The 27872-nt window shown below is 41.9% G+C and overlaps 1 protein-coding gene and 1 non-coding gene across 2 annotated transcripts; both read right to left on the bottom strand.

Annotated features, from left to right (window-relative positions):
• Window positions 1-2262: 2262 nt before the first annotated feature.
• Window positions 2263-2345, bottom strand: TRNAL-UAA (transfer RNA leucine (anticodon UAA)). Its single transcript has one exon. It is a non-coding gene; the product is annotated as a tRNA-Leu (tRNA).
• A 2391-nt stretch (window positions 2346-4736) lies between these two features.
• STX11 (syntaxin 11) lies at window positions 4737-12302 on the bottom strand. Its single transcript, XM_064649031.1, has 3 exons — window positions 9648-12302; window positions 7160-8027; window positions 4737-6095 (listed from the first exon to the last, which is right to left on the bottom strand). The coding sequence occupies exons 2-3, from the start codon at window positions 8020-8022 to the stop codon at window positions 5993-5995; spliced, it is 966 nt and encodes a 321-aa protein (XP_064505101.1). The 5' UTR covers window positions 8023-8027; window positions 9648-12302; the 3' UTR covers window positions 4737-5992.
• Between the last annotated feature and the right edge of the window lie 15570 nt (window positions 12303-27872).

Here is a 27872-nt window from a genome sequence, read left to right as displayed (position 1 = left end):
ACAAATAACCCCAGCAGATTAAACTTGCCTTTATGGAGAAGTGTAGGAAAAGGTTGGGACATCCTTGTTGCAGGTAGATTTTATGGGTATTTCTTCAGATCAGGAAAGGTTCAAAAAAATCTTCTGCTCCATTCCAGATCAGCATGTGCTCTAACAAGCTGTTATAAGAAGCAGGAAACACACAGGTTCAACAAAGGACTGAGCAAAGTTCTCTGCAAAACAAATCTCTTAAGGAAAGGGCAGTGCCTGTAACAGAAACAATTTTAACCAAGAAATCCAGTTTTCTATATTTCCTCATCCTGAACACTGCCTTCTTTTTCTGTTCAGTAATTACTGTTCTTGTAATAATTGTGATTAGTTTTATTTTTTTTCTTTCTCACAGTGCACAATAGCCACCACTAATTCATCCTGTAACTGACATAGCTGGGACTAACTTTTCATCAAGATCAGCACTGCATCCACAAAATATACATGAGCACTTACTGTACGTACAAACATGCTCGTAAAGAAGCACATAAGCAGAATTACACAATTTGTATGCAAAGATGTGGGTTTCCAAGGGCAGCATTTTACCATTAGATTGCAGGTAAAATGTACCTTCAAACATGTACCCACTTTTAACTAATTTGTACCTTAATGAAGAATAGCAATGAATGTTTACTTCATAAAATAGCAGTACTGCTTTTTAAAGAACAGTTCTAGAAAGTGTGGTATGTTTTGCATTTACAATTTAACTGTGGTAACACTCAGAAAAGACAATACAGGTACTTGCAGTTCCTTCAAATTCACCACAGACCACACTTCTCTCCACAATTCCCTCTTGACTATCATATCTCTGTGTTTATACCATGCCCACATTGGTAATGCCAGATCCTTTTGTGCAGCATGTAATAAAATATCCTGACATATTTCACCTTCAATTTCATAGAAGGCCTATCAGAAGTTATATCTTTCGTGTTTATCCTTTAATTAATTGGTATCATCACATGATATATTTGGACTAAAAGTTTAGAATAATTTTTCAGCTCGAATTATTGGGAACAGGGTGGCTAAGAACAACTATACTTACCTGTATTAGAATTTGACCAGGATGCTCTGGCAAATACTGATATTTAAAAATGTATCAGTCTGTGCTTGATTTGTACTTCCCTCACTTTCGATGTATTATTAAACACAATGATATTACCCTGTTAAAAAGAAAAAAACCAAAACCACAAACCCTAAACAACAAAGACATGCTCCAGCAAATTAAACACCACAACACATGCAACAACTGCTCCATCTGTCCGGCCAAAGAAAACAAAACCAGGAGGTGAGTCTGACAATACTGCACACTCAATCTGCTTAACCTTTAGCATAATCCATGGCAGAGTTTAGGGCACAGCCAGCACTTCTGCAGCAGGCTTCTCCTTCCCGCCACCTTCTGGGGTCGGCCGAGGACACCTCAGCAGGCTCGAAACCTGTGGACTGCCTGCACCCCAGTGCATGTGGCATTCAGCCTCATTTTCACGTTGTAAAAGCATGCTGACAGGTTGATATGGAACCTTCAAAGGGCTCGGAAATGGGAAAAAAAAAATCTACACAAAAAATAACCTAAATGATGCTGCAGAACAACAAGTCATGACTCGGGGGCGACGAAGCTGGAGGCACCTGTCACTGCCACCTAAAGCTCCATCACCGAGGCCCAGGCCGAGTGGCTTGCAAAATACACATACAAAAATAAATATATGTGTATACACATTCATATATGTGTATATATATGTATACACATATGTGTGTGTGTATACATGTATATATACACACACATATGCATATATATGGGTATATATGTGTATTTAATACATATGTATAGATATATAATATATATGTATATATGTGTGTACATGTATATATATACACATATGCATATATGCGTGTGTATACATACTTATACATATATGCATACAAACTCTTAAAAAAAATTGTATTTAAAACGGCTTTAGAGCTGAACGTGCGGTAGCTGCATGAGCCCCCAGCGGCCCCGCAGCGCTCCCCCCGGCTCGCAGTGCCCCCTGCGGCCGCCCAGCGCCGGGACACCCGCACGGGCTGCCGGGTGCCGCCGCCCGCCCGCTCCGGCGCCGCTCCAGCGCCGCTCCCCGCCCCTCAGCCGCTTCCCGCCGCGTCCCGGCGGCCCCCAGCTCCCTTCGGCCGCGCCTCTGCCGGGACATCGCGCCCTGCCCGGGAACGTAAAGGGTCTGGCTCCCGATAAAAAAAAGCGTCAGTTACCAGGAGTGGGGTTCGAACCCACGCGGACATGCGTCCATTGGATCTTAAGTCCAACGCCTTAACCACTCGGCCATCCTGGTGCAGATACCGGGAACGCTCCCGGGCGCTCCTACATCCATGGCCGCGCTCCCGCCCGCCCCCTGGGCCCCCCTCGATCCTCGGGGGCACCTCCTCCCCCTCCGCGCCCCCCCCGCCTTTATTCCCAGCGCGGAGCGCGCGGGGCGGTGCGCGCGGGCGGCCTCTCCCGGCGGCAGCGGGAGGAGGGCGGGCAGGGCCCGGCGGGGAGCGCTGCTCCGGCCCTGAGCCCTCCCGGGGCCGCGATAGCCCGGGCCGGGCCCTCCCCCGCCGCCTTCGTTCCGATGGGCGCCGGGCCCGGAGCGGAAGGGGGAGGCGGGGGAGGTGCGCGGGGCTGGCACGGGCCCGCCCCTGAGGGGAAAGCGGGGCGGGCGGCGCTGGGCCGGGGCGGCGAGGTGCGAGGACTGCGGGCACTGCGGGGCAGGGGCAGTGCGGGCTCGGACCTCCTCAGAGTGGGGAGGGAGGGCCGCGGTGCCGGCGTGGATCCTCGGCGGCGTAAGAGGGCTGCAGAGAGGTTGCGCCCGTAAGGCACCGGCACTTCATTACTCCCGTACAAATGTTTCCTGGAATGTATCTTCCTTGCTCGTAGAAGGAAGGAGAACCAAAACCACTAAAGTCCAAAGGTATCAGTTACGCTTATTTAGGAGAAAAGTATTGCGGGGAAAGATTTTTTTTTTTTTTTTTTTTTTTTGCCGGTCGCCACTGAATGCCTGGGCTACGGAAGCACCTATCGCAGTATCCCCAGTTACTGCCTGCCCTGAGACCTCCCCCTTCTTCCCTGCGTCAGATGGGGAATGGGAAGGTGTCCCTTCTCGGGCCTTCCCCCTGGCACTGGGTCCCAGTCTCGCTCCCTGTGCTGTTTTTTCAGCGGGGAAAATGGACATCCTTTACCCCACCAAACTTTGCCACCTGTGAGCCTGCCCTTGAGGTATAAGGAACATATTCCGTACAGCGCAGGCCGAGGACTCTGGACTGTGCCAGCCTCCAGCAGACAAGGAGGCGTGCGGAGACCATCTGCTTCCGCATGGGCAGAACAGGAGCACACCCCCTGCTCGGTTGTTGGACAACCTGGTTGTCCGTACCCTCCTGTCAGGGGTCTGGGTCTCGAATTTGCAGGTGTGGGTGGTGCCTGAACCCTTCGGCTGTGAGTGCTCAGAGCCCCCCAGTATGCTAGGCACGCTTGTGAGGGAAAATGCCTCTAACATACCGTACAGGTGAATTGTTAATATTTTATACGTGAAGAGCTACGCTTTACTTGGAGAAGTTTCTCCCAGGACACATGCCAGAGATACCTGCACAAGTGTGTCCATAATCTGGGGCCTTCACTTTGAGGAAGCAATTGTTCCACTGCCATTTCTCCAAAACTAAACCCGTGATTCAAAAAAAAAAAAAAAAAAATTCCCGTAAGATGAAATGGAGACTCACACATATCCATGAACCCTTGTATACTAAACAATTTATTTTGTAATAGGGATTTTTTTTTCTCTTTTATATTTGGGCAGCACTGTCTTACATTTTTAGAAGGAGCAAAGTGTGCCTGGTTGCCAATTCTCCTTTGTACTCCTCAGAAAGGGCTGAGATTATAGGTGGGTGGTTGTGTGGATTGAAGAGCTTCGGCTTCAGTAGGAAACTAAATCAAAGTCCTAAAAGGTAAACCATCCTCTCTCACACTTTTAACTACTTCATCCCTCAAACTCAGTTTTAGGGTTTGCCATATGAGGGAAGAGGGGAAGAAAAACCTCACCAACCCATAGAATATGCTACACACTGGAGTTGTGCTGACTTTCAGAAGGAAAAGGCAGCTTTCCTTAGGGAGCACGGAGACGTCCGTCCTGCAGCTTCTTTCATTAGTATGCTAACGTTGTCAAACAACTTTTATCATTTTCTTCCCCTCATCCTGTGTGGCATGAGTCCTTTCAACTACAGTGTGATGAGGTTTTTTCAAAAGTCTGTTTAAATGTGATTAGGCAAGTTCATGGGCTGGCAAAATTTGAGTTCTTACACAACTGAAAGATAGAGAAAAACCCACAGTATTGAGCAATGTTTTCAAGGAAGAGAATGATTTCTTCAGTTACTGGAAGTCATTTTTTAAGTGCCTCTAATTCACAATGCATCTTAAAAATAGTTTTAAAGGGACTTCAGTGGGTATATCAATAATTCTGTTTCTTCCTTGCACCAACAGCCTTAAGTCAGGAGAGAAAGTCTACAACTACCTTTTCTTCATGCTTTCTTCTACCTTCTCATTTTGCTCTCTTTCCCTGTGCCTCAAATTGAACTAAATATTTGTATATAAGTTTTGCGTATCTACTAATGAAACCATCAAGATCTCTCAGAACTGCCAGAATAAATTTGATTTTTTTTCTCGCATTAGAGAATCATCTTACAATGCATGAAACTCATTTTCTATGGCTTTTATTGGAAAAAAACTTTTTATGTCTATCTCAAAATGCAGCACATCTAATTTACTTTTTTTTCCTTTATGGGTATTATTTAATCTTTCACCAACTCAAGAGTTTAGTCCATCAACTTTTAAAGTAAACTTTGACAATGCAAGAAACTGTTCACAGCTGCCGATTCAATGTACAACACTCTGCACTTTCAGTTTCCCTTATTAAATCTTTTATTCCATTTGTAAATATATATGTGCAAAAAAAGGAATGAACACAAAGAAAAACATGCACATATTTTTTGTCAAAAACATTGGCACACGCTAGGAATATCCAGATCAAAGGAAATACATATTTCATTCTTCACTGATTTATCCCCACATGCTCACCCTCGGAGGTTTAGGGTATTTCTCTACAAATACACAAGTCCACTGACTTGAATGGGAGTACCTACGGAGTAAACGACTTTGTCTTCTTGAGCAGCACCAAAGCTACTGGCAATGGTGGTAGCTCATCACCCTCCTTTCTCTCACTTCAAGTTTGAACATTGGGTTGTTGGAGAGGTCCACAGACAAGCATAACACTGATATCATCAGGACACACTGAATATCAAAATACCTTACAGTTTAGAAGATTGGTGTTCCTCACTCTTCCATGTTATCACAGGGAAGTGCTACAGCAAAAGAGACATTCAGTTTCTGAGAAGAGTTATCCACTTAGTTTCTATTTGTGTAAAAAAGCCTATGTGTTTAAGAAGTATTTCCCACCAGGATATGAAAGCTTGGAAGTTGAATTTATTTTGCTGTTTTGTCATAGTAATACAAATAGTAAGAAATGTTTGGGTGTTTTTTCACATATGAAATTAGGGTGCAAAAGAACAGAAAGGGGAAGTTTCATTGCGATTGGTACAGGAAGATGCACATCTATACACATCTGAGGAAAACTCCCAAATATAAAATACTTGAAATGTTGAAATATATTTATTAAAATAGATACAAATAGGATAATCAGTTTAAAAAAAGTAACTAACTTTTGAAAAAATGTCCTGCATTGTTTCAAAGGATAGCAATAGATCACAGTGTATCAGAAAGCCTCTTAGAAATATAGTTGGAAAACCTCCAGAAGCAGGAGCTATAATCACTCACGAGACCTTATGAATATATGTTTCACTGACAATGCTCAGTGCTTGCCAGGGCTGCACATTTTCTATTCCCTTGTCATAATCCAAGCTTACTGGTTTGCCCTTATGTAAGGGCAGACTCCCCTTACACAAAAGGAGAGGTTATTTTTAAGCTTGAAAAGAGCACTAAAATGACATGAGACTGTTTTCTTTCTTCTTCAGGTGTACTTGCTTTCCCAGGAGATTTCCTAACAGTGGGAGAAAAGTCACAATTTTTGTACACCAGGAAAATTGCATGTTAAAAAAATTTAATCCTTCATCTTATTTAAAATAAATATAACCCCCCCCCCCATATTCAGTCAATGCTTCTAAAAAAATAAAAGTCTACTGACAGGCAGTCATTCCACTAAAGCAGCTTGTATGTATGTCCCAGGACATAAAATACTTTCTCAACCCCAAAAATGTTGTCTGCAGTACAACTGGGTATTTCTGCAGAAGGCCACTGCATGCATCTCTTCTGGCTGAAGAGATGCATGCAGTGCATGCAGAAAAAAAGCATGAAAGCATGGCAGGTTTGAAACTGAGAGTACAGACAGTGGCTCAAGTTAAAAGTGAGTGAGATGCCTCGTGCTGCAGTGCTTCTAGCCACCTTGACAGAGTTGTAGGTACTCAAAATGGAAAAAAGCAGTCACTTGCACACAATGGAACAAAATGTGCATATTATCATTTAAGGTGCAGTCACTTCTGTTGAGATTCAAGACAGATGGAAATCAAGTTGAAAGAGAAACTAATTCTGTGTCCTGCTGCTGCTAACAGGCTTGATATTTTGTCACATTAATAGAGCAAAAGTCTGTTCAAATAACTGCATCAAGCAGGCTCCAAACGAGTTAAAACTAAAAACTCCTGATTCTGTTGTGTACTGTGTTGCCCCAGGTGGTAAGGCTTCGCTGCCTGCAGCCTCACTTTGACAAATAAGAATAAAGTTACTTCTTGAAACTATTCATCTTCCCTAGGCTGTTCATTCCTCTTTCTTGCCTATCTGAAACAAGTATCACTGCAGAAATCTTGCACCTCTAGTTACAGCAATAGAGTATATTTCAATTAAAATTAGATTAAATATAATTTTAACAACATTTCTAGGAGTTCTTAAATAGAACAGCCTTCAGCACATTTAGAAAAAAGGCAACGAACAAAACCAACTGCAAAATAGCTCCCCTGTTTCTAGGGGTTGTCATTACAGAAAAGTCACTGGAAAAAACACCTGATTTTGAAGACATTCATATCAGTCTGATAGTTCCAGTGGGATAGTCACCTTCTGCAACATGATATGCAGCAGCAGAGGATTGTTCTGAGGGGATGTTTCCTTCTGTATTCCAAAGCTTTTTTCACTTGCTCTTTAGCATCTCCTACATAGTCCTCAACATTTTGCATATTTATCTCAATAACATCAAAAGTGTCTGCCTGTTCCTCCACTAGCAGGGCCACCTGCAGAAAGAGCTCGTGAACTTCCTTAATGCGACCTTCTAACTTGACCAGCTCCTTATGTCGTGTCTCTATCTCATTCAAGGCTGAGCGAGCCCCCTTAACATCCGACAAGAGATTCTCGGAGAAGACATCCCATTTGCCTTGCTCAATCATCTCCTCAATCTGATTGCCAGAAACATCTTTGCCCATGATCTCAAGCTGCCGCTGAATTCGGATCTTGCAGTTCTCCCGTTGGTTCATCTCTGTTGCATTGTAATCAAACATAGCATCCTGAAATGTGTGCATGAGGTCAACATAGTGGTTTTTCGCTACCCTGGCAATGACAGACATAGCTCCATATTTTGTTATTGCATCTTCACAGAAATCTCTCATCACCTGCAGTTTCCTGTGGATGTTTTCTCCGCGGGCCTTAATGTCTCTGGCAATGCAATTAGTATCTCGTTTGATGCTGCTAAGACGGCGCATGGAAGTAAGGAAGCGGGTGTTTTGCTTTCTGAGCCGGTTGACATCCGCTTTTAGGTGGTCATTTTCTGTCCGAATGTTCTGTATGTCCTTATGAAGAATTTCCAAGGCATAATCAGTCTCATAAAGGAGAATATCGTGGGGTGAATTTTCATCATCCTCACTATCAGAAAACTGTTGGTTGTGTAACCTGGCAATTTCATGCAGCTCACTTAGACGGTCTTTCATCCTGCCTGTAAAACAGAGGAACAGAAGGAATGAAGTTTAAAGTAATTGAAATATTGGTTTACAAGAATCGAAAGTTCATAACTAATAACTACATCATAGTAATAACTATATCATAGATAACAAACATAACTACATCAAAGATAACTAAAAATATCAGATTTTAAATTTGTTCACAGTATTTCATACAGTAATGAATATCAGACACAAAAATCTGCTGCTGCAACTCTTTTCTAGAAAGTACAAAGCTTAGAAACTGAAAAACTGCAAGAGAGAAGACAATAAATCCTGAGGACAAATCCCAAAGAATAAGACAATACCCAACCTCCCTCCCAAATGGCAGTCTTCCACATGGACAAAAAAAGCCAAACTCTCGATAGGAAGCCTTCAGCTATCAGTATCTGTAGACATGTTAATAATGTAATTTGCTCACTAGAGAAATCTCCTCTAGCTCTTGACCCTTTATTATATCAATTGCCCAAAATGTCACAGTTCCTCTGTCATTCTAAGCTTTCTTTTCCTGGGAGAATAGTAGGAAGCCTCTCAGAAACACAAATGGCATTTACCAATACAGTTGGGAAAGAAAAGTTTCAAAAAATGGTGTGGAAAAAAAGGAAAAGCAAGTTTAGTGTCTCCAGATGCTATCATTGACCATAGGCATTAACAAAATAACACAGCAATAGCAGCATTTTATAAGTAAAACCATCTATCCAACCCTTTTTTTTTTGTATGATAGAAAAATCTTACTGAAGGAATGAAGTAACACTGTTGTTACAGATCAGGATCCATTTTCAATGTGTTTGCCTCAGAAATACTAAACTACAAAAACATTTCATTAAAAAGCCACAGAATGAGTAATCTGTGCAGACCAGTTACATGGTAATAAAACATAAGTCTCCTATATTGTTTACTTGAAATCTAGACCAACAGTATTTGCAGAAAATAAATTCTGAAAGCTCCAACAAGAACCTTGCACTGTTTCAGCAAGCAGGAAGATAAAAATCTTTCGTCACAAGCGCTGTACATTCCAACCTCATTTAAATCAGTAAGAAAGAGAATCAAGTTAAGGAGCACCAAGCAGGACATTTCTAGATCTCTTTAGAGGATTCAATTTTGGTTTTCCAATAATTAAAGTATCTTCACAGCATTTACAAAAATGCTTTCCACTGTGAACAACATATCCCTTCATAGGATGATCAGCTATTCTCAGGTTAAGAAAAGTCTCATGTATATACCCAGTATAATAGGTCTAAATCTAATGTGAATTAAAACTGCAAGTTTATAATCTATTTCATGGGACTGTTAGACGTGTTAAAGATGTTAGGGAGGAGATGGGAAAGATTCTGTCACTGGCAAAGTTTCTTGGGCTTGTATAGTTCATTGGGGGCATATACTGGAACTGAGAAGTGTCCTGAGTAGGATCACATATTGAAGTAAAAAGGTAAATTTCAACTTACACCAGTCCTTTCACAAGCAATATAAATCAAGCAAGTCCATTAATATCCTGAGAAAAGAGCTTTCATTCAGGAATGCACACATGTAAGATAATTGTTTGAATTTAAAACTTAAGCCACATAGATCCAACTCAATCATACAGAGAAAGCTTTAGAAAATGAAAGATTTCTCACCTACTTCCTCAGCAATAATAAAATCAAGACTTTCACCTCATGCCACAACATTAAGATGAAAAATCCGCATCTGAAAGATAAAAAACAAAATGTGTGGTGCAGCTTAAAAGTCAGGTATTTGGGTTTACTTGGCTTTAAAATTGCTCAAGGAACACAGTAAATTTATTTGGGGTATTTGGAAACTGCTACCTTGAGAAACAACCTTTTAGGATTTTTTGCATAAAGAAAAACAGCAGGCTGTAATGCAACAACACCACAGAGGTCTTTTCCTATTTCAGCTTCTCATTTCAAACAAAGGGGAACCAGATCCTCCCAAGAGAGGACAAAAACTTCCAAGCACTCCTTGAATAGTGTCAGGGACAGAACTGACACTAAAGATCTGAAACAAATAAGCATGGGAGAGTAAGGGGGAACAGCAGTTTGAAACATTTCAGCTTAACAGATCAATGTTTAGAAAAGTTGACCTTTTTAATAAGATGCTGTTGTTACTCGGCAAAGTTTGCATCTACTTTTATGTTGATAGGATTGTTTGTAATTAGAACAGCAATATATTGATACATAGTATCAATTACCAGGACTCAATCTGTAAAATGAGAGTCAGTCTCTCCCTTCATACAAGGCCCAGTGCAGAAGTAGAAGTTGGGCTTCCTGGCTAGGAAGTGGCTCTCCAAAGGACCTTGGTGTGCTGGTAGACATGAACTTGAAGATGAGCCAGCAATGTGTCTGGGCTGGAGTAGCAAAAGTGAGGAAGAGAAGGGACCCCTCCTGTCCAACACTTGAGAAGCCACAGGGCTCCCCAGTGCAGTAATCATAGACGCACTGTGGTGAGCCCAGGGGAGGCCACAGAGATGATCAGAGGTGCTGGAGCACCCAACATATGAAAAGAGGCTTGAGAGACTTGGGAATGTTCAGCCTGAAAAACAGGAAGCTCAAGGGAGATCTTGTTGCTGTCACCAACTGCTTAATGCAAGTCTAGACCCTTCATGGAAATGTACAACAATAGCACAAGAGGCAACAGGCCTTAAGTGAAAACAAGGGAAAAGCCAGCCAGATAGCAGAGAGGTGGGAAAATGAAGGAAAAAACCCCCAAACCTTCAGAAACAATAGAAAAGGTGCCCAGAAAAGTCTGCATCCTTGAAGATATTCAAAAGATATCCTTGAAGATATTCAAAACTCTACTTGACATGGCCCTCAGCAACCTGAACTACCTATGTGTGTTTTGAGGTGGGCTGGATTAATGTCCAAAGGTCCACTCTAAATCTGTCTCTGCCTTAGATCAAAAGTTTGCTAATTTGAATATGAACATTAAATACACTCAACTACTTGTGCAGGTTTATATAAGATATATCTAAAACATTAGAATATCAAGACATGAACTACTCTAGTGTAACAACTGCAAGTGTATAGATACCTTAATTTTGAGAGTGTGAATTTTAATAGATTAGATGTCAGTTTTATTTTATTTTAAACTACTGTGCATGTTCAACCTGGAACATATACTTCCGTGTTTGTAATTCTGGGCTAGGTAAATCTGTCCTTGTAAAAATGAAGTTCCTTCTGCAGTCCATCATGGCATGTACACCCAAACATACACAGAGGAAATAAAAAGCAGGCCAGGTGATGACTGCAGAGGTTACAACTTTGAAGCCAGATACTCAGCAAGTGCAGTCAGCTGAGGATGTGTTCAGTACTCATCTCTTCATGTTAGCGTGCTACTTCTTGGTATTAATCACCACAATGATTGGCTTTCCCATGATGCATGAGAAAGACACAAATTGTCCTGTTGCAATAAGACTGCAGCCCCACACAGCTCTGTATGACATGGGATTTCAGATAAGAAAGAAAATCCACTCTGAAGATCAAAAACAATGCATATGTATAAATCCCCTTTCTGTTTGCTCCATATACATACAAAAGGGAGTGCTGCATAGCATATTTCCATTGCCATGCTAATGTTCTGCAGCCTGTTATCTACATAGAAATAATTTAAGGATGAAAAGTTATTTCTATAGAAACAAATGAGTTGCACACCTATATTTATGTCAGCTTTAACATTTGTATATCCACATTTTTGGGGACAAACAGTGAAATAAAGAAGCAGTTTCAGCACAGCATCAATATTCCATTGCCAGCAGCTGGGAAGGAAGGCAGTGTACGTTGTTTCTTCTTTCAGCATTCATAAAAGGCAGCTGTGCTAGTTAATACCAGCTTGTGGGTTACCAAAAGTCTGGTCGGTAATATTTTCAGCCTCAAGTAGGGCCTCCTTACAAGATGAAGATTTTACTTCAGTTGAAGTGGTCTATTTGAGGAACAACAGATATTTCAAAACAAGCCAGTCAAAAACAATTTCTCTCAGTAGTTCTTCTCTCCCTCAGAAGGTAAAAGTCCTACTACAAACCCATGTGGCTCATCCTGTCTCTGAATGGCATGTGATTTTGATCGCATGACACACAATAGATGTGAGCCAAAAAACAAGTGGTGAACAATTAGGAAATAACCTGCTCCTAGGCAAAATTACTTCATAGCTAAGTGTGTGTCAGCACATTTCAGAGACTTCCCATATGGCTTGTAGTGGATGTGGTATTGATGGCAATCAACTCAAGATGGATTTGCCAAGTCAATTACAATACAAATAGTGCGTTGCTGTTGCACTAAAATGCAAGCCATGTATAGGTAAAAAAAGTGTTAAATGCAGCTGAAGCCTTTAATTTAAGAGTTGGAGTCTCAGATTTAATAACAATTTTCAAGTAACTTTCTGTTTTGGAAACAACTGTCTTTGACCAGATTTAATGTTTTTGCCTGTTGTCCAATAATAGATCTGACAATATTAATTAACTTTGAAAACAGACTATTTTTTTACAATAGGTTTTCCTCTTTCCAGAAGAGCTTCTAACTGACTTATAGCAGAGTGCTAGTCATCTTTTCAGACCAAATTCCCTGTCTCCCCAATCATGTCCATCACTAGTGGCACAGCAGGCTTGAATTTTTTAAATCGCTCTTTTTTTTCTCACTTCTCCTCTAAAAGAACTTGAAGAAACACCAAAAATCACAATCTAATGATTAGGACAGTTTGCCTTCTGGAGTTGTTTCAAGATCACATCTGTGTATTAGCAACTATGACAGAGATCAGCATTTCAAAATTTTTTATGGCCTTACTGAAGGGAAGTTAGCCTCTCTGGAGTTTCTTGGATTGGGCAATGTTTAAAAACAGACAAAATGTATCCAGGACTGAACATCCATTGGTTAACACTGAACAGCAGTTATAAAGCTACAGAAATCCAGCAAGAAGATGCAAGTGTATCTGAAGACTATTAGACACTGCCCAGCTCACATGGTTGTCAAAGCCTACATACAGCAGAACACCTCCTTTATACTTGCCATCACCCCAGTGAGAAATGTATGCAGTTGCAAATGTTTCAGGACATTATTTTTTCCCAAAAGCTTGCACAAAGTGTCAACTTCTCTGTTTGTATCAGGATACATTTTTTTATTACAAGCTGATATATTCAGAGAAGTAGGGATGGCTCCATTCTTTGCAGGCTATTTCACAGTTGGCAGAATCTCCAAGTCTCAAGTGGTACCTTTCCTAACATAAAGGCTAGGAAAGGCTTAGGGGGCAAAAATTAAACTTCAGATAGTTTGTTGCTTCTAACTCAAAGTAATGAGGCAATAATTGTTTGAATACTGATAGCTTTGGAGGCGCTTCTTTGACTTATCTCAGTTTCTTTACCAGCATTCAATCTCTTCAACATAAAGGAACTCTCAACTTTTGTATGACAGCATATTATAAACTCTAGGATCTAGGGTGCATCTCATACTTCCCAGATGTATTCAATAAGGTTAACCATCTTGGTGTTTTCTGTTGATTGGTTATAAGGTTTCACAGACATTAGTATCAAAACTAGGGAAAGTTGATGGCATGCATCACATGTACTATAATATGTATTGCATTTTTCACATATTAATGATGAGATTGACAAAAAAAATCTGAAGTTTTAACTTGATACTGCTCAGTAGCCGTGATAGTAAACATTATTCCTGCATTGGAGAGGACAGCTTGTTGTACATAGGTTGACTGCTACTAATTACTAGGTTGTCTAAATTTTCACTGGAGAGCTGTGGATCCCCACTGACGAATTTTCAATGCTGGATAGATGATAAAATGGATTCTCAGTATCTCCTCTTGACATTTTTCTCACAAGTCATATAAATGAGCAATTGTAACTAGATTTGGTGTTGGTTGGGGTGGGGCAGCTGTATCAGGGTGGTAGACAAAAAAAGTGTCTCCACCTTCACTACATGGCCCATTGAAAATTGTAAAGTCTTCATATGCATTGTTTGAAGCCTCTCCCAAAGTCAAGAACTCTCTTCAGAAGTCCTCATGCTTCTGTATATAAATGGAAGTTCAAAGCAGAAAGGTAATGCACATCCAAATTTGGCCACTTAATTTTCTTGAGGATCCCAGAAACAGGATAGATAGTTATCCACTGCAGATATTGAAAACTTGCTGAATCCTTGGAATCCTCGAGACCCATGAGCTGACTCCAATTGGCTTTAATGTGCACAGCTTGCTAAAACCACAGCAACATTACAAAGAGTAGATGAACATGTGTGGGATTGTATTTTACCCAAGAGAGGGAAAACAATCCCACCATGGCTGTCTATTCAGTGCTTTCCAGTACATGCCATAGGCTGACTACTGCAGTGTGCCCTTCCTACCACAAGCCACACTAAGGTCTTCAGGTAAAATTGTCCTGGATGGAGACAAGGGGGCATGAACTGTATGTCCACAGGCTCGGCAAATAGTTAAGACAGAAGCATACCACTCACCTAAATGGTGAGACAGCCATCCATGCATTTCTTGGCAATGACTACAGCTCACCATCATTACGAGTCACTGCTCAAGGAAATTAGACAACCACTCATAGGCAGTGCTGGCACTACAGTGCCGTGAGTATATACATTATCTAATTAATCACTTCGGCTTCCCTGAAACACATTGGCTCAGTGAAATAGCTACGTACATACCACATTTATATAACTACTATTGCTACCACACAGTGGTATTTATAAGTGACTAAGACATTATGTTGGCATGTGAGTAGAAATACAAGGCTGCATGTGATCATCAGTCAGAAGCAACACGTTCTACCAACACTTTTAAATTAGCACATAGCATTATTTTTTAAAAAACACATATATTTAAAGCTTGTAATAAAGCATTATAATCTGAGATCAATTACTCTTTAATTTAAAAAAATCCCTTTAAGGTTAAATACAGGGTGTTTTCTTGGTATTTGTTCGTGTGGACCAGTACACATGAGGCTCAGTTTGGGATCCTACTGCAAAATCTACACAACTGTACCTGCACCAAAATAGTTTAAGCCAGGAAATAACCCTCACAGCCACACATGCATACCCACACCCTCAGCCCCAGGATGTGTCAGGTGCTGGCAGGCTTTATGGAAGTTACACTACTTAGCAGTCCATAAGTTTTTACAGGCCCATTCAAAGTACCAGTGAAGTTGAGACAAGATATAGGTGTAATTAGGGACACGCTAGCCAGTGGTACTTAGAGAATCTGTTCCTGATTGGACATATCCGAAGCTCAAGCAAACCTTATTCTTGCTTTCAAAAACAAGTGAGTCGTCACTACCACAAACACAGAACAGAGAAAAGGCATAGCAGGAAAGGCTGGAGTGTGCAGTAATTTCTTGTCTTTTGTGAACATGAGTTTGTCAAAAATAATCTTGGCAGGTTAGCTGTCATAGCAGACAGAGCAAAAGCTGCACACGTGATAAGCCTTTTGAAGTCAAGATATGTGACATCATTCTCTCTCTGATAAACTACATAAATATGGTCTAGATGAGAAGTGCCTAACACTGTGTGATAGGCTAGATAAGATATCCAGACACTCGACACAATCAGTAAAATCTATCAAAGAAGATATTGAAACTGAACTGCGTTGCTCCTCTCATATGGAGCCTCCCCGGTCCCCAAGAGGGGGTTCCCAGGAGCTAGTCCTAGGCAGGAGTGGTGCTGCTGCTCCTTGGGAATGATGTTCCTCACCAGAGATGGCTCACGTGGGGGCCACATCTTGGGGAGCAACCCAAAATGCAGATGTAACAAAAAATGGCCTCTCTGCAAAACTGCAAAAAGCGGTAACCCCGCATTTGGTGTTGAGATGAGTTTGTTGGATCAAATTAACATTGCCTCAGTAGTTTCTGCACCATGCTTTGCCCTCCCTGCCTAGAGAGATGACCAGAGTAAAAGAAAATTGATGGGCCAGATAAGAGATAGTAGACACTGTATCTGGTCCAGCACCTTCATACTTAACACAGCAGTTGTCTTTTCATCATCAGAATTGGTTTTGAATATTTCAGCATTATGATGTGTTTCTGTTATACTCAGAGGTTATCCATATTTTCCACTAGCAACTTGGAAAATGTAACCAAACGCAAGCTTGTACAGTCTCCAGGTGGCACTGAACTGGAAGGGAGAGGAAGCAAGCATTTGGCGGTGGAGGGGAGGAGAAATTATGAGCATTTAAGGTGATCTTGACAAATAAGAGAAGAATTTACAAAAATCTATAAGGAAATTCAATAGAGACGAGCCTGGTACATTTAGATAAAATTATTCACTCAGAAAGTAGGGAACACCTAGTTTTGTAGCACAGAAGCATTAGTGGAGTTATAGCAGACTGCAAGCTACAAAACAAGCTCACAATATAATGCCATTGTAAAAAAAAAAAAACAAACCCCCATGTCTTATATGAGAAATGGCATGGGAAGGACTGGTTTTACTCTGCTTGGCATAGATAAAGCCCCAGCTGGAATAGTATATCCTGCACCAGTTATCACACTAGGAAAGTCAAAGGGAGCATATTTGGCATTGTCTCCAAATGGTTTAGAAAATATAGCCCTGGAGGAAGAGGAGTTGAAGTAATTATGCTCATTTTATGCAGAAGACTAGGGAGAGAGACACAGCACTCCAATACACAAAAGGACTTTTCTATGAAAAAAGAAATGATCAGTTTGATCCCTGTGTTGACATTGGAAACACACTAAGTAATCAGTTTGTTTCATACCTGAGACCTATGTTGAACTGGCTGTGACTAGATGAAAATTGGATCATTTCTCTGTGGAAGCACTGTGGGATCCTTTTCCTTAAAGGACAGAGAGAGGGTACAGAAGTCCCTCTCAGGCCTGGTTTAGGTGCACACCTACAATGCACCACATGGATTAGGTAATGTCTTACAGTCTCCCCATGACCCCGCATTCCCATGATTTGTTCAGTGCCCTTGCTCCCAGTCTCATCGTGTGTACGTGTTCGCACAGTGCTGCCCATGCTGGGGAGCAATTTGGGTGACTCTTTTCACCCAGCAGTGGCAACTACCATTTCTCCTTCTGGAGCAGATCTTGGTTACTGTTATAGTATAGTGGAAAGTGTCAGATGTGGAGCCTAAGCCCACAGCACCCAAATTCTCCAGGACTGATAGAATATGCATTTGTGTTCCATGGCATAAGGTTTATCTGCAGTGTCCAGAAGATACTGTTATCACATTTTACCCATTTTAATGTCTCAAAAGGTCTTCTGTACCATGCTTAGTTTCTTCATGGAGATATCTTTTGACAACAAGAGTTAACTTGCAATTTTAGTCTCAGCCAAAACACCAGATACCATATGACTGAATTTCAGAGCAGTGGTCATACAAGGCAATCAGTGAAAAAAAAGGTGAAAAAAAGTCCAACAGAGGAGTTGGGGACCTGAGCCATCTTTTCTTAAGAAGGCTGATCTTTATCCTGTTTGTCTGTTTTGAATTTTAAAAAAAAGTTATGCTCATCTTGTAGTCTCACCACTATTTAAATAGTGAGTATCATGACTGTTAAGAAAGCAGCATCTTTCAAATTGTATTCCCCTAAACAGTCATATGTTGCTGTTTTGATCCCTGACAGCTTAAAAAACGGCTCCTAAAATACCATCTAAAGAACAGGAACAAGAAGTGCAAACGTCCGTTTCAGGCCAGAGTTGTTACTCTAGTCATTTCCTTTCTTGGTATCACAGTGACATGTAGTTATCTCAGACATACACGAGTGCTAATTCTTCTTGGTAGGAAAGGAAATGAATATTGGTTCATAGGAAGCAATCAAAGAACTCTAACTTTTGCACACAATTCCAGATCTGGCCATGATGATGCCCGAGAAAGAAGAAAAAACTATTATATTTTGCCTATAGACCAAATATTCTATAAAACCTGCTCTGGAGTTATTCATAACCACGTATGAGCACTATGAACGAAATCTTAATTCCTGTTAAGATGGACAAACAAGGCAGCTGGAAATGCAGACACCGTTGGGACTGGATGAGAAGACTCATATTGGAAAGCGCCTCTAGTTTTCCCTCATCTTGTGAAAACCCAGCCATCCCTTTTGCCCTCTATGAGGAACAGAGTTAGCATAAGGCACCACTGGACCCAAAAGCCCCGGTCCGCACCTCCTGCCGTCCCTTCTGCCTTCGGGCTTCAGACTTCCCCTCTCGACCAAAACGGGGCAGTTTCGTCTATTCTTATGCAAAACCGAGGTGCAAAGCGCTCCGCTCGCCCCGCGGCCCCCCGCCCCGCCGGCTGGGCTGGCTGCCGAGCACCGGAGCTCGCCCCGACAGCAGGTGAAGGAGTAGCCTGACCGCCCCCGCCGGATCCCGGGCTCCGGCACGGCCCAGCACTGCCCTCCGTCCGGTAGCAGCTCCGGGCGGGTCGGCGTCCGGGAACCCCAGCTGATGATGAGCAGAGCTCGAGGATACGGCTGTGCTCCCGTCCCGGGAGCCCACAGCGGCTCCCCGCCGCCGACGGCGAGGTGCCCGGGCTGAAGAAGCCAAAGTGGGTCCGGCCCCCTCCGAGACAGAAGAGCGCTGTCTCGCCCCCCCCCGCCCCGGCAGGTACTCACCGCCGGGCAGGACCGGCCGCTTCCGTCACGCGTCTCTCCGCGCGCGCCGCTCCCACGCGAGGCCGATGCGGCCGCCGCGCCCGCGCCGTCGGGCCGAGCGCTCATCCCCCGGAGCGCCCCGCCCCCGCCGCCCGGCTCGCCCGCCCATTGGCTGCCGGAGGGGTGATTTGCATGGCGGGCCCCGCCCCGTCGGTCCGTCGGTCCGGGCCGTGTGGCGGGGCGGGCGCGCTGCCCCTGTGCCGCCCCTGCGCCGCCCCCTCCCTCCTCCTGCCCGGCCTCGCGGGGCCGTGCTCGGCTCGCTCAGTTCCCAGCGCGGGGAAAGTCCGCGCCCGCGGGTGCTGGGAAGCGTGGGTGGGCTGAGGTGGCCCGTTTCTTTGCCGTCGTCCCCGAGAACGTCCCCTGCCCTTTCTTGCCGTCGCCTCCTCGCCGGGAAGCGGGTGCTTTCCGACCGCCGGGCTGCGAGGGCTTGGGGATGGGATTGGGGGTGCGGTGAGACGCGGGGCCGGCAAAGAGTGAAATCCGAGGGGGCGAGGGAACAGCTAGGATCAGGCGCCGCCGTGAGCGGGGAAGGGGCGCGTCCCCCCAGCCGCGTCCCCTCATCGTCCCGTGTCCCCCTGGCTGTCTGCCCTGTCCTGCCGGCTTGAGCCGCGCATGATGAAATGGGACGGAAAAAGAACTTCTACGAATGTAATTCAAATTACTGCTGCTTAGTGTGGGATGAGAAGCTGTGCTCTTTTCACCGTGCTACAGGGTACGGGTCAAATTTAGCCCGTTTTTTGGATGTTGGCTTCAACTCCGATAAATTTGACTATTCCTGGGGGAAAATAAAAAAAACAAACCCAAACAAAACACCTTCCCCATCATTCTAACTGAAAAAAAACTGACAAAACTTTGGTGTTACAATGCGTGATACACACTAATAATACACATAAATAAGCCACACAAGTGGTTACAGAGGTTGTTCAAGTCTCTCTGAGGTGGGAAGTTTTAGAGATTTTTGAACATCTTGGACAAGCATTTTCTTCACCCTTTCACCACAGAAATTAAAGACAATTTGAATCTGGAAATTTTAAAAGATAGAAGTTACTTTTCTGTTGGTGCAAAGATGTAGCTGAAAGAGCAATGTTGCTTTCCTGAGCTGTCATCAGTTATAAGGCTCAAAAATTTCTCATGTATTGTGTCAACCCCTGCATGACCAAGACCAAATCTGTCATGATGGAGACAGTTGCAGAGACACAGGAAGCTTCCTCCCTCCTTATTTTCTATGCTGTTGCGTCAGGAAAAAATTGAGCGATAGGTAAATGCTAGAGGTTTTATGGTTAACAGTTAGCTAAAAATATATCTGACAGAAAGGCTCTTTCCCCTTGAAAAATCCAAGACTGCACTACAGCGTTCTTCCATGTGGAGAACTTTGCTGGCATTTTTCCCTTAGACCTTAATGCTGGAGAGAAATTTATGGTTGGGTATCGTTGGTCCCCTAAAACTACATGAAGGCACTGAATTATGAGTAGGTTTTCTCTTCTTTTCTGAGCTTCTGCTTGGTGAGCCCAGCTACAGCATCCCCAGTGTGTGGGCAGTTGGTTTTCTCTTTGCCACTGGACCACAGAGAGCAAATGGGCCTTCAAGGTTGTTAATGCAAGCAGAGCTGAAAATAAAGCTGAGTGTTAATGTGATGTCACGGGTAATCACAGATACAGACTGCTTTGTATGGCATGGAACAAGAATTACAAATTAATCTGCTGTTGTTGCAGCACAGGCAAAGCTATTGGGTGCATTGATTGATGTGTCTGTTGATCAAAAATGAGCAAAATGCTCATCTAGAAACATCTGGTATCTTCCCTATAATTTGTGAGGAGGATTTGAAATACCAAATAGATGACAGTCAAGTCTCCTCTGCTTTGGGAGACACTTCAGTTAAAATTTCAGTAGCTGAGTAGAAGGCAAGGTAGCAATATTGTTAAAATATTAATCCTCTAAGAAAGGAATGGAGGGTGAGAGAAAACTATTATTTCTATAAATTTTGCCACCTAGATTAGAAGAGGTTAAAGAAGGTTGAAAACTCTCAGAGACAGCTTGCTAATTAAGCTACACAAATAGGTGACTAAAAAAAATTCACCACTGACAAACAAGGATCCTGAAGCGCTTGAGCATATTGTGTTGCTAGATCCTACCAAGGTCACCCATTTGCATGGTGTTATGAGAAACAAAACCAGATGAGTCATATGAAAAGATTATCATGTCATCATACGTACAAAAGACACTTATTTTGGATTATTATGCTCATTTCAATCACTTCTGAAATAAGATGAACAGTGCAGATTGATAATGAAAATGATTAGACAGAGAGAACTGATTTTCCCCCAAAAAATTAATAGATTTTTTCCGTCTCGTCATTTTACCCTCCCATGAATCCCAAGCAGCATTACATACAAAGCCAAGAAAATAACGTAATAACTTTTTTACTTTGTGCTATCTCTTATATAAGATACACATTTAATGAAAATTTGTCATTTGCCAGTGGAAGGAAATGCTCAATTTACATAGATAAAGGCAGAACTCATTTGCACAGATGCCAATAATTTTTTTAAAGGAGTTAGGGCAATGTAAGTGCACAATACATCTGGAGACAGTAAGCCTCTCTTTTTTTTTTTTTTTTTTGTCCTGAAGAGCCCTTGGGTTTTTTCCTTAAAGACTTCTAATCCTGACCAAGGTCTTGAGTGATTATTTTGAATGAGCCACATTCTGCTTCCAGTTTCCTCATTCTCTAGAAAGAGGAAAGGCATAATTACTTTCAGTGCTCATAAATGTGTAGTGAAAAGTAATATATAAACAAATTGGAGTCTCATGTATGTTAAAATACCTTGAGGATGTGTAGTATTTCAAGGCCAATACACAGAGCAGAGGGACTGTCTGCATGTGGGAGACCCATCATCTCTCTGCTCTGGTGCCTGATGCTTCTAATGACACTGGAAGCCAGGAGAGTAATGGAACAGACTGGCTGAGTTCTTTCCAAAGACCAAGAAATTAGCAATTATGTGGACATGTAGATTTCTCTTTGCCACCACCTACCAACATCTCAGGGCATCCGGGAGTTCTGGGGAATATCAATTTTCGGAAAGAGCAGTTTCAACAGGTGCCTTATGTACAGGTGACATATAGGCCCCTGTTTGTCTGGAGTTTACCCATCTATTCAAAACAGTTTGTACCCATAACATCCGTACTAATTTCAAGTATGGTGTTATAGAAGTGTCAATCTATAATAATTGACATTTGTGAAACTTTTAGCTGAAAATAGAGCAAATTGCTACCAGTTCAGTTCTGTATCCCAGGACCAGTTCTCAGACACATAAAACTCATGTATGCTTTTCTGCATGTGCAGTACAAATGAGCCTCTTCTAAGCTAGAATCAGGTCTAATGTAATCTAGCTCACATTGATTCAATGAAAGTAATGATTCATGGTCCTGGACAAATAACTTTTTTCCTTTTAACCTCATGAATCAGTAAGTCATTCTGACAGTACATGATTTATCAATTGCCAAGGTGAGTGAAGGGAGACACCAAAGGTTGATGATAGGAAATTCTTCCACTATATTGATTAACCAGAGAAACTGAGATTCCAGCTGTGGTACTTCCAGCTTGAGTAAGGTCCATCAAACACTCCAGTTCTTACTTTTCACATTTTCACATTTTCTTGTAGCCTCTCACAAAAGCTACTCATGTTACAGAACAGCTTCATAACTAAATGGTGCTGATGTAAAGAGATCCTTCTTGGTTACATGAGGAATAGACTGATGAAAAGAATTCAAAAGCCAAATGTCTCCACAGCTGGTAAAATCCACCTTAATTCTCTGTTGAAGCCTGCAGAGACACTTGGATTTACAGGGGATAACAGTGCTGTAAGTATCGAGCCCCACAGGTGTTTTTGCTTTCCTTTTCTCTCTTTCATTAGCAAGGAAGAAGACTGTTAGAAAGGGATGGAGTGCTGAAAGCTATACAGATCTAATTGCTGTGGAGTCAGAGGATGCCCTGTGCCAGGGCCCTCTCTCTTGCTTATTTAGGAAAGGATTTAACATTCTTCTCCAATTATGCCTGAAAGGCATGTGAAGCCAGCCCTGGGTGTAATGCCCCTGAATTCCTTGTGAACCACAACTTGGCACCCATGTATAGCTCTCTGAAGGTTCATTATCTGTACATGAGTTCTTACAGAGCTGCAAATCTAGTTATAGCTGTATTAAATGCCAGATTGGATGTACAGGAAATAGCCCTGGGACTTCTGTTGACTCTAGAGATAATGGCAGGTGCCAGCATGTTTTATTAAGCTAGTAACCAACAAATTAACAAGTTCAAAATTACATCTACCTGATAGATGTAAACAAGCATACTTAGCTGGAGCCAGTGGAACAATACTGATTTCCGGGAGCTGAAAGCTTGGTTCATTATCAGGTAAGCCACTGGATTTCTCTGCCTGCTGTCACAGCTTTGAATGCAAGAGCACAGCCCATGTGTATAACATGACAAGGATCCTGTCACATCAGCAGTCCTAATGAGAAGTATTACCTAATTCTATTCCTATACTTTGGTAAAGGTGAGTATTCTAACTCCTGCTATCAGACAGGAATGAGGTGTCTCTTCTGCACATTTGCATGCCCATAGATTAGGATTAGTTAACTTCTGCACTATAGGGAGCACTTTGCAACCTGATAAAGCAGAGACAAGGGCATCTTTATGACAATCAGGAGTCAGGCAAGGAAGATACATAGCAGATGCTCAGATTTGGATATAGGACAAGTAACAGCAGATTCTAGGGGCAAGTTCATATTGTCAAAAAGTACATGCCTTGTTTTTGCCTCAGCACTACTCTCTGAGCAGAAAATGACTAAGCTGTATATTAGGTGTGAAGAGAGAAGTACCTGGGGGGTAATAAAAAGGGGTTTTTTTCCCAGAATAAAAGCCTTAGATGCGTTAGAAGAGTGAGGTAAAGAATAAATAGACCTTCATAAAGAGAGGCATTGGAAAACGAGAACATTTCCATTGCTTTTTGGAGATCCTTTTCAAATTAGTCATTCAGAGAAAAGGTGTTGTTTTCTAAAACCCACCAAGTTTTGATGAAATACAACAATTCCATCCTAGAATTGCATGAACATAAATATTCCATAGCCATGTTGATGGATCACCTTATTCATGATGCCAGTGCTTTTCAACAAGCAATATAACATCCATAAAGCGATGGGGAGCCTGCCCAAACTGCACCGAGTGTTCCTGTACCATGTGGATTACCTTCCTCCAAAGGCATGCTGCACAAGTGGAAACCTTTCAGGTGGTTTTGTGGCTAGATCAAATGCCTTGTGGTAGACCTTCCCAAGGCTAGCATGTTATTGATGTGTTACAGATCTAAGAAGAAAAAGAAAAGCTTTTCGTTTAGCTGACGGTGAGTGAAGAATCATTCGGGAATACACAGCCAGGAAGCAATGGATTTCACAGCCCAGTCATGACCAATTGCTGCCTCTGTGAATGGCAAGGTGGATGGTATCTAGGCAAGTTGTACTGGACACAGGAACAGCATGATAGACTTCCATAGAATGAAACAAACTTACTGCTAATGTTTGCATGGTACAGGGCAGTGTTTTAGGTAGGAAAAAAACCCCACCCAAAATAAAAATTAATGGTACATGTCAAAGTAGAGGGGTATTTGTCAAACACCTTGCAGAACTTTCTGAGAAAAGTGAAGGCTTATATTTTATTTTTGAAACCTGCCTGTTGGCTGTGGCAAGTATAGCAGGATTCTAAGAGGCAGCTGTTTCCAGCCACACTTCAAGCTTCATAGTTAAGAAATGCAAAGACAGGAAGTACTGGGGGCACTGAACAGCTGTACAGTAATGCCACAGAAGCCCACATTTACTGGGGAGTATTTCAGTACATGAAGCATCTCTACATGAAAGTGGGTAAGGCAGAAGGGCAGCTGAATACCTTCACTATTTTTTAAAGCTACTAGCTTTTGATGGATTCAGCTGCCTGGGTGGTTGGCCACAGAGAGATCAAACCTGCCCAAATCTGCTGGAGTCCTGTGTGAGTCCCAGGTGCTTCCAGCTTTGCCTGGCTCACTGTGCTCAGACAGCAATGGGTACAATCATCAGCAAGGGGTACAATCATCTTTTCATGAGAAGCAACTATCAGCTTCCAATTAATTTAATGTGCATCCATCAGGATGGAGCTGGGTACTGGCACTGTTACACAGAACCCTTAACTTCTGGATCTCTGTAAGCATCAGATGCTGGCCTTTACATTTGCTCAGTTCATAACTGAGTGAGCAAACTGATGGGGAAGTCCCAGCAGGTGAACCAAAACCAGAGCACACAGCCTCTATTCCAATTTGTCAATCTAGAGAATTATTTGGTCTGAAAATGTGTTTTTTATATATAATACTATCTATATATATATATATATTCATCTTACAAGTTGCATCTCTGTGTAGGTTATGTGTTACTATGGCAGATGAGGAGGACTGCACTGTGCATACATACTCAGTTCTTATTTCTTCCTTGTACTCTCAGCTTCAGTGATGCAACCTATCCTGGCTGTGCCTCTGTTTTAAGCTGGATAAATATCTACTAGGAATAATTCAGGTATAGCTGATTTTAAATTGAGGTGAGGGAATGGATTAGATGATTTCCTGAACTTTCTTTTAGCCTCAATCTTATTAACGTGTGTCAAAGTGTATTTAAATATTTATAGAAATACAAAATATTAAAATACACTAAAACATAAGACTACAGCTTCAGATGGGGTAAATCAGTTCTTCAAAATTCAAGCCAAGTGTGTGTTTCTTATTAAGCTAATAAACAGTTACAATGATATAGTGAGATTTTCAAGAGATTACAGATCTATTGTTAATATCATACTAAAAATATTGTAAGGTAAATCTGGTAGCTGTACCTTTAATCCTGAGAAGTTAATTCATACTTTTTTTACTGATAGCAAATTGTTTCGGGAAATATCTGTCATCTATATGCATTCCTACCATGCCTAACAACATAAGCCTTGCTTCTTGGCCAAGGCCAGTAGGCAGTTTCCCCCAAGAAATAGTACATAGACAGGGAACAAGCACAGAAAACAGTGCTACACACCCTTATGCTACATGGCTTTGAACCACTAGTTTTACTGCAGACCTGGTAGCCAACACTGGCAGTGTTACACATGCATTGATAGGAAGATTGTTAAACACTGTTTCCATCTTACAGAATAAATTTTTGCAACATGATAAATTAAAGAAAACCCAACTAACATTTCATGATGCAAGAGAAGATCCTACATAAATAATAATTTAAAATACTGTTCACATTTCATGTCAACACCACAGCATATACAATTTTTGTGAGTACCAGTTTGGTGTGAATTTAAAAGGAAGTACAACTTTACAAAATAATTCAATAATAGATAAGCAAAATTAATACACTGAAGTATCCAACAGCAAATTGGTTAAAAGTTCACCAATAATCAGTACACAGAATACATCTAGAAAATGAGTCTACATTTAACTCTAAATAACACTGAATACCTGCATATCAAATTTCACATGATCACTACCTGAAGATGACAGGAGATAGACACATCAATTTGTGATGAAAAATATATCTATTATATGACATGGCAAGAAAATTTTCAAAGTGATGTTTGAAATCTTGCCATATCTGGAGCTTTAGTGACAGTTAAATTAATTACATCTAAGATAATCCTTCTTTACAGAGATTTTTTTTCTCCCCCTTCATTCCTCAAAGGGGTCAGGTCATCCACTCAATTGATGCTGTGCAGTCCTTTAAACCCTACAGCAAACATGGAAAGGAGAAGCAGGGGGGTAGGTAAAAGACACACTGAGATAGATGACAGATCTGTATTTCTATCTCAAGCCATCTTGGAATATACAGTTTTCTTAAGTTTATTCTGTTACCTATATGGCTCTATTCCTCTCTCTCTCTCTCTCTGACCAGATTCTCCACATAGGATTTAGCCCCTTATGAGTTAGAGACAATTCAAAGTCACAGTCTATCTCTGGGGCTACTCTGGTCAGTGAGAATGTATGCATATGACGTTTGGAAACATTAGTAATGTTCTCTCTGCTGCCTTACACTTTGCTTACTCTTGATAAAGAGCAAGCAGATAAGTAACCCCCCATATTGTTGTAGAGCTACACGGCCTAGAGGTACGTTAGAGGCATAGGAAGAGTTCTTGCTCCCTTTCCTTTCTTTTTGTAAGAAAGTAACAGTTTGGGGATTCCCAGTGTGATGAGGATGTAGATGAACTTGAGTGAATCCAGCAGGAGTCACCAAGATGGTCAGAGGGTTGGAGTGTAAGAAGAGGCTGAAGGAACCAGCCTTGTTTAGGCCACAGAAGACAAGATTTAGGGGACCTAACAGCAGCCTTAATGTACTGAAGAGGAAATTACTGATACAGCCCAAGTGTATGGCTGGAGAATATGAAACAATGCTCATAAATTGGGATAGGACAGGTTCCAACAGGACATCAAGGAAAAATCCCCATTATGAGAGCAATGAAGCACTGGAACAGGAGATTGCCTGAAGAAGTTGTGGAATCTCTCTATTCTTGGAGTTTTTCAAGACCCAGCTGGACAAAGTGCAGAGATACCTGGTCAGTAATCAATGTTGACTCTGCTTTGAGAGGATATTGGAGAAAATAACTCCCTGAGGTATTTCTAATCTATGATTCTAATGTGGTCCAAAATCAACAGCTGTAGAGGCCTCAAAGATGGTGCTGAAAGATGCCTCTAAATAGAAAGCCCTTAAGTCCCGCATCCTACATACCACAGTGCAAGAGTAGCCAGACTCACCATCCAGTGCCTGTTACTGCATGAACAGTGTCTAAGGTAGGCTCATTATCTGCTACAGCAAAGCCAGCTCTTCATAGTCAGCATTCTCACAGCAACACACCTACATTTCATTTTAATCTTGGCTACTGATCTACTGAGTTTATTTTCCAGAGATTTGTTATTTCTAATGATACATATCTGCAGTTCAACCATTTGTAGCTGTCTTTGAAAACAACTCTGTCTTCATTCAGGTGTCTGAGTAGAGCAATCTACCCACACTTTGTCTGTCAGCACAAGACAGAAAACACGCTTGCCTGGCACCAGCTGGTGGCCTGACAGGGAAGTTTGCCAAGCTGATATAGGATTAGTAGGTGCTAAGGTGTATCCGCACTCTTTGTGACTTGGTCAAAGAATTATAGCGGGCACTTTAACAGTTTAACAAGTGTTTGCAGTATATTACA

The sequence above is a fragment of the Pseudopipra pipra genome, chromosome 3 (assembly GCF_036250125.1).
Source record: "Pseudopipra pipra isolate bDixPip1 chromosome 3, bDixPip1.hap1, whole genome shotgun sequence".
NCBI lineage: Eukaryota > Metazoa > Chordata > Aves > Passeriformes > Pipridae > Pseudopipra > Pseudopipra pipra.
The sequence above is the reverse complement of the archived record's forward strand: the minus strand, read 5'-3'. Positions and strand labels throughout refer to the sequence as shown.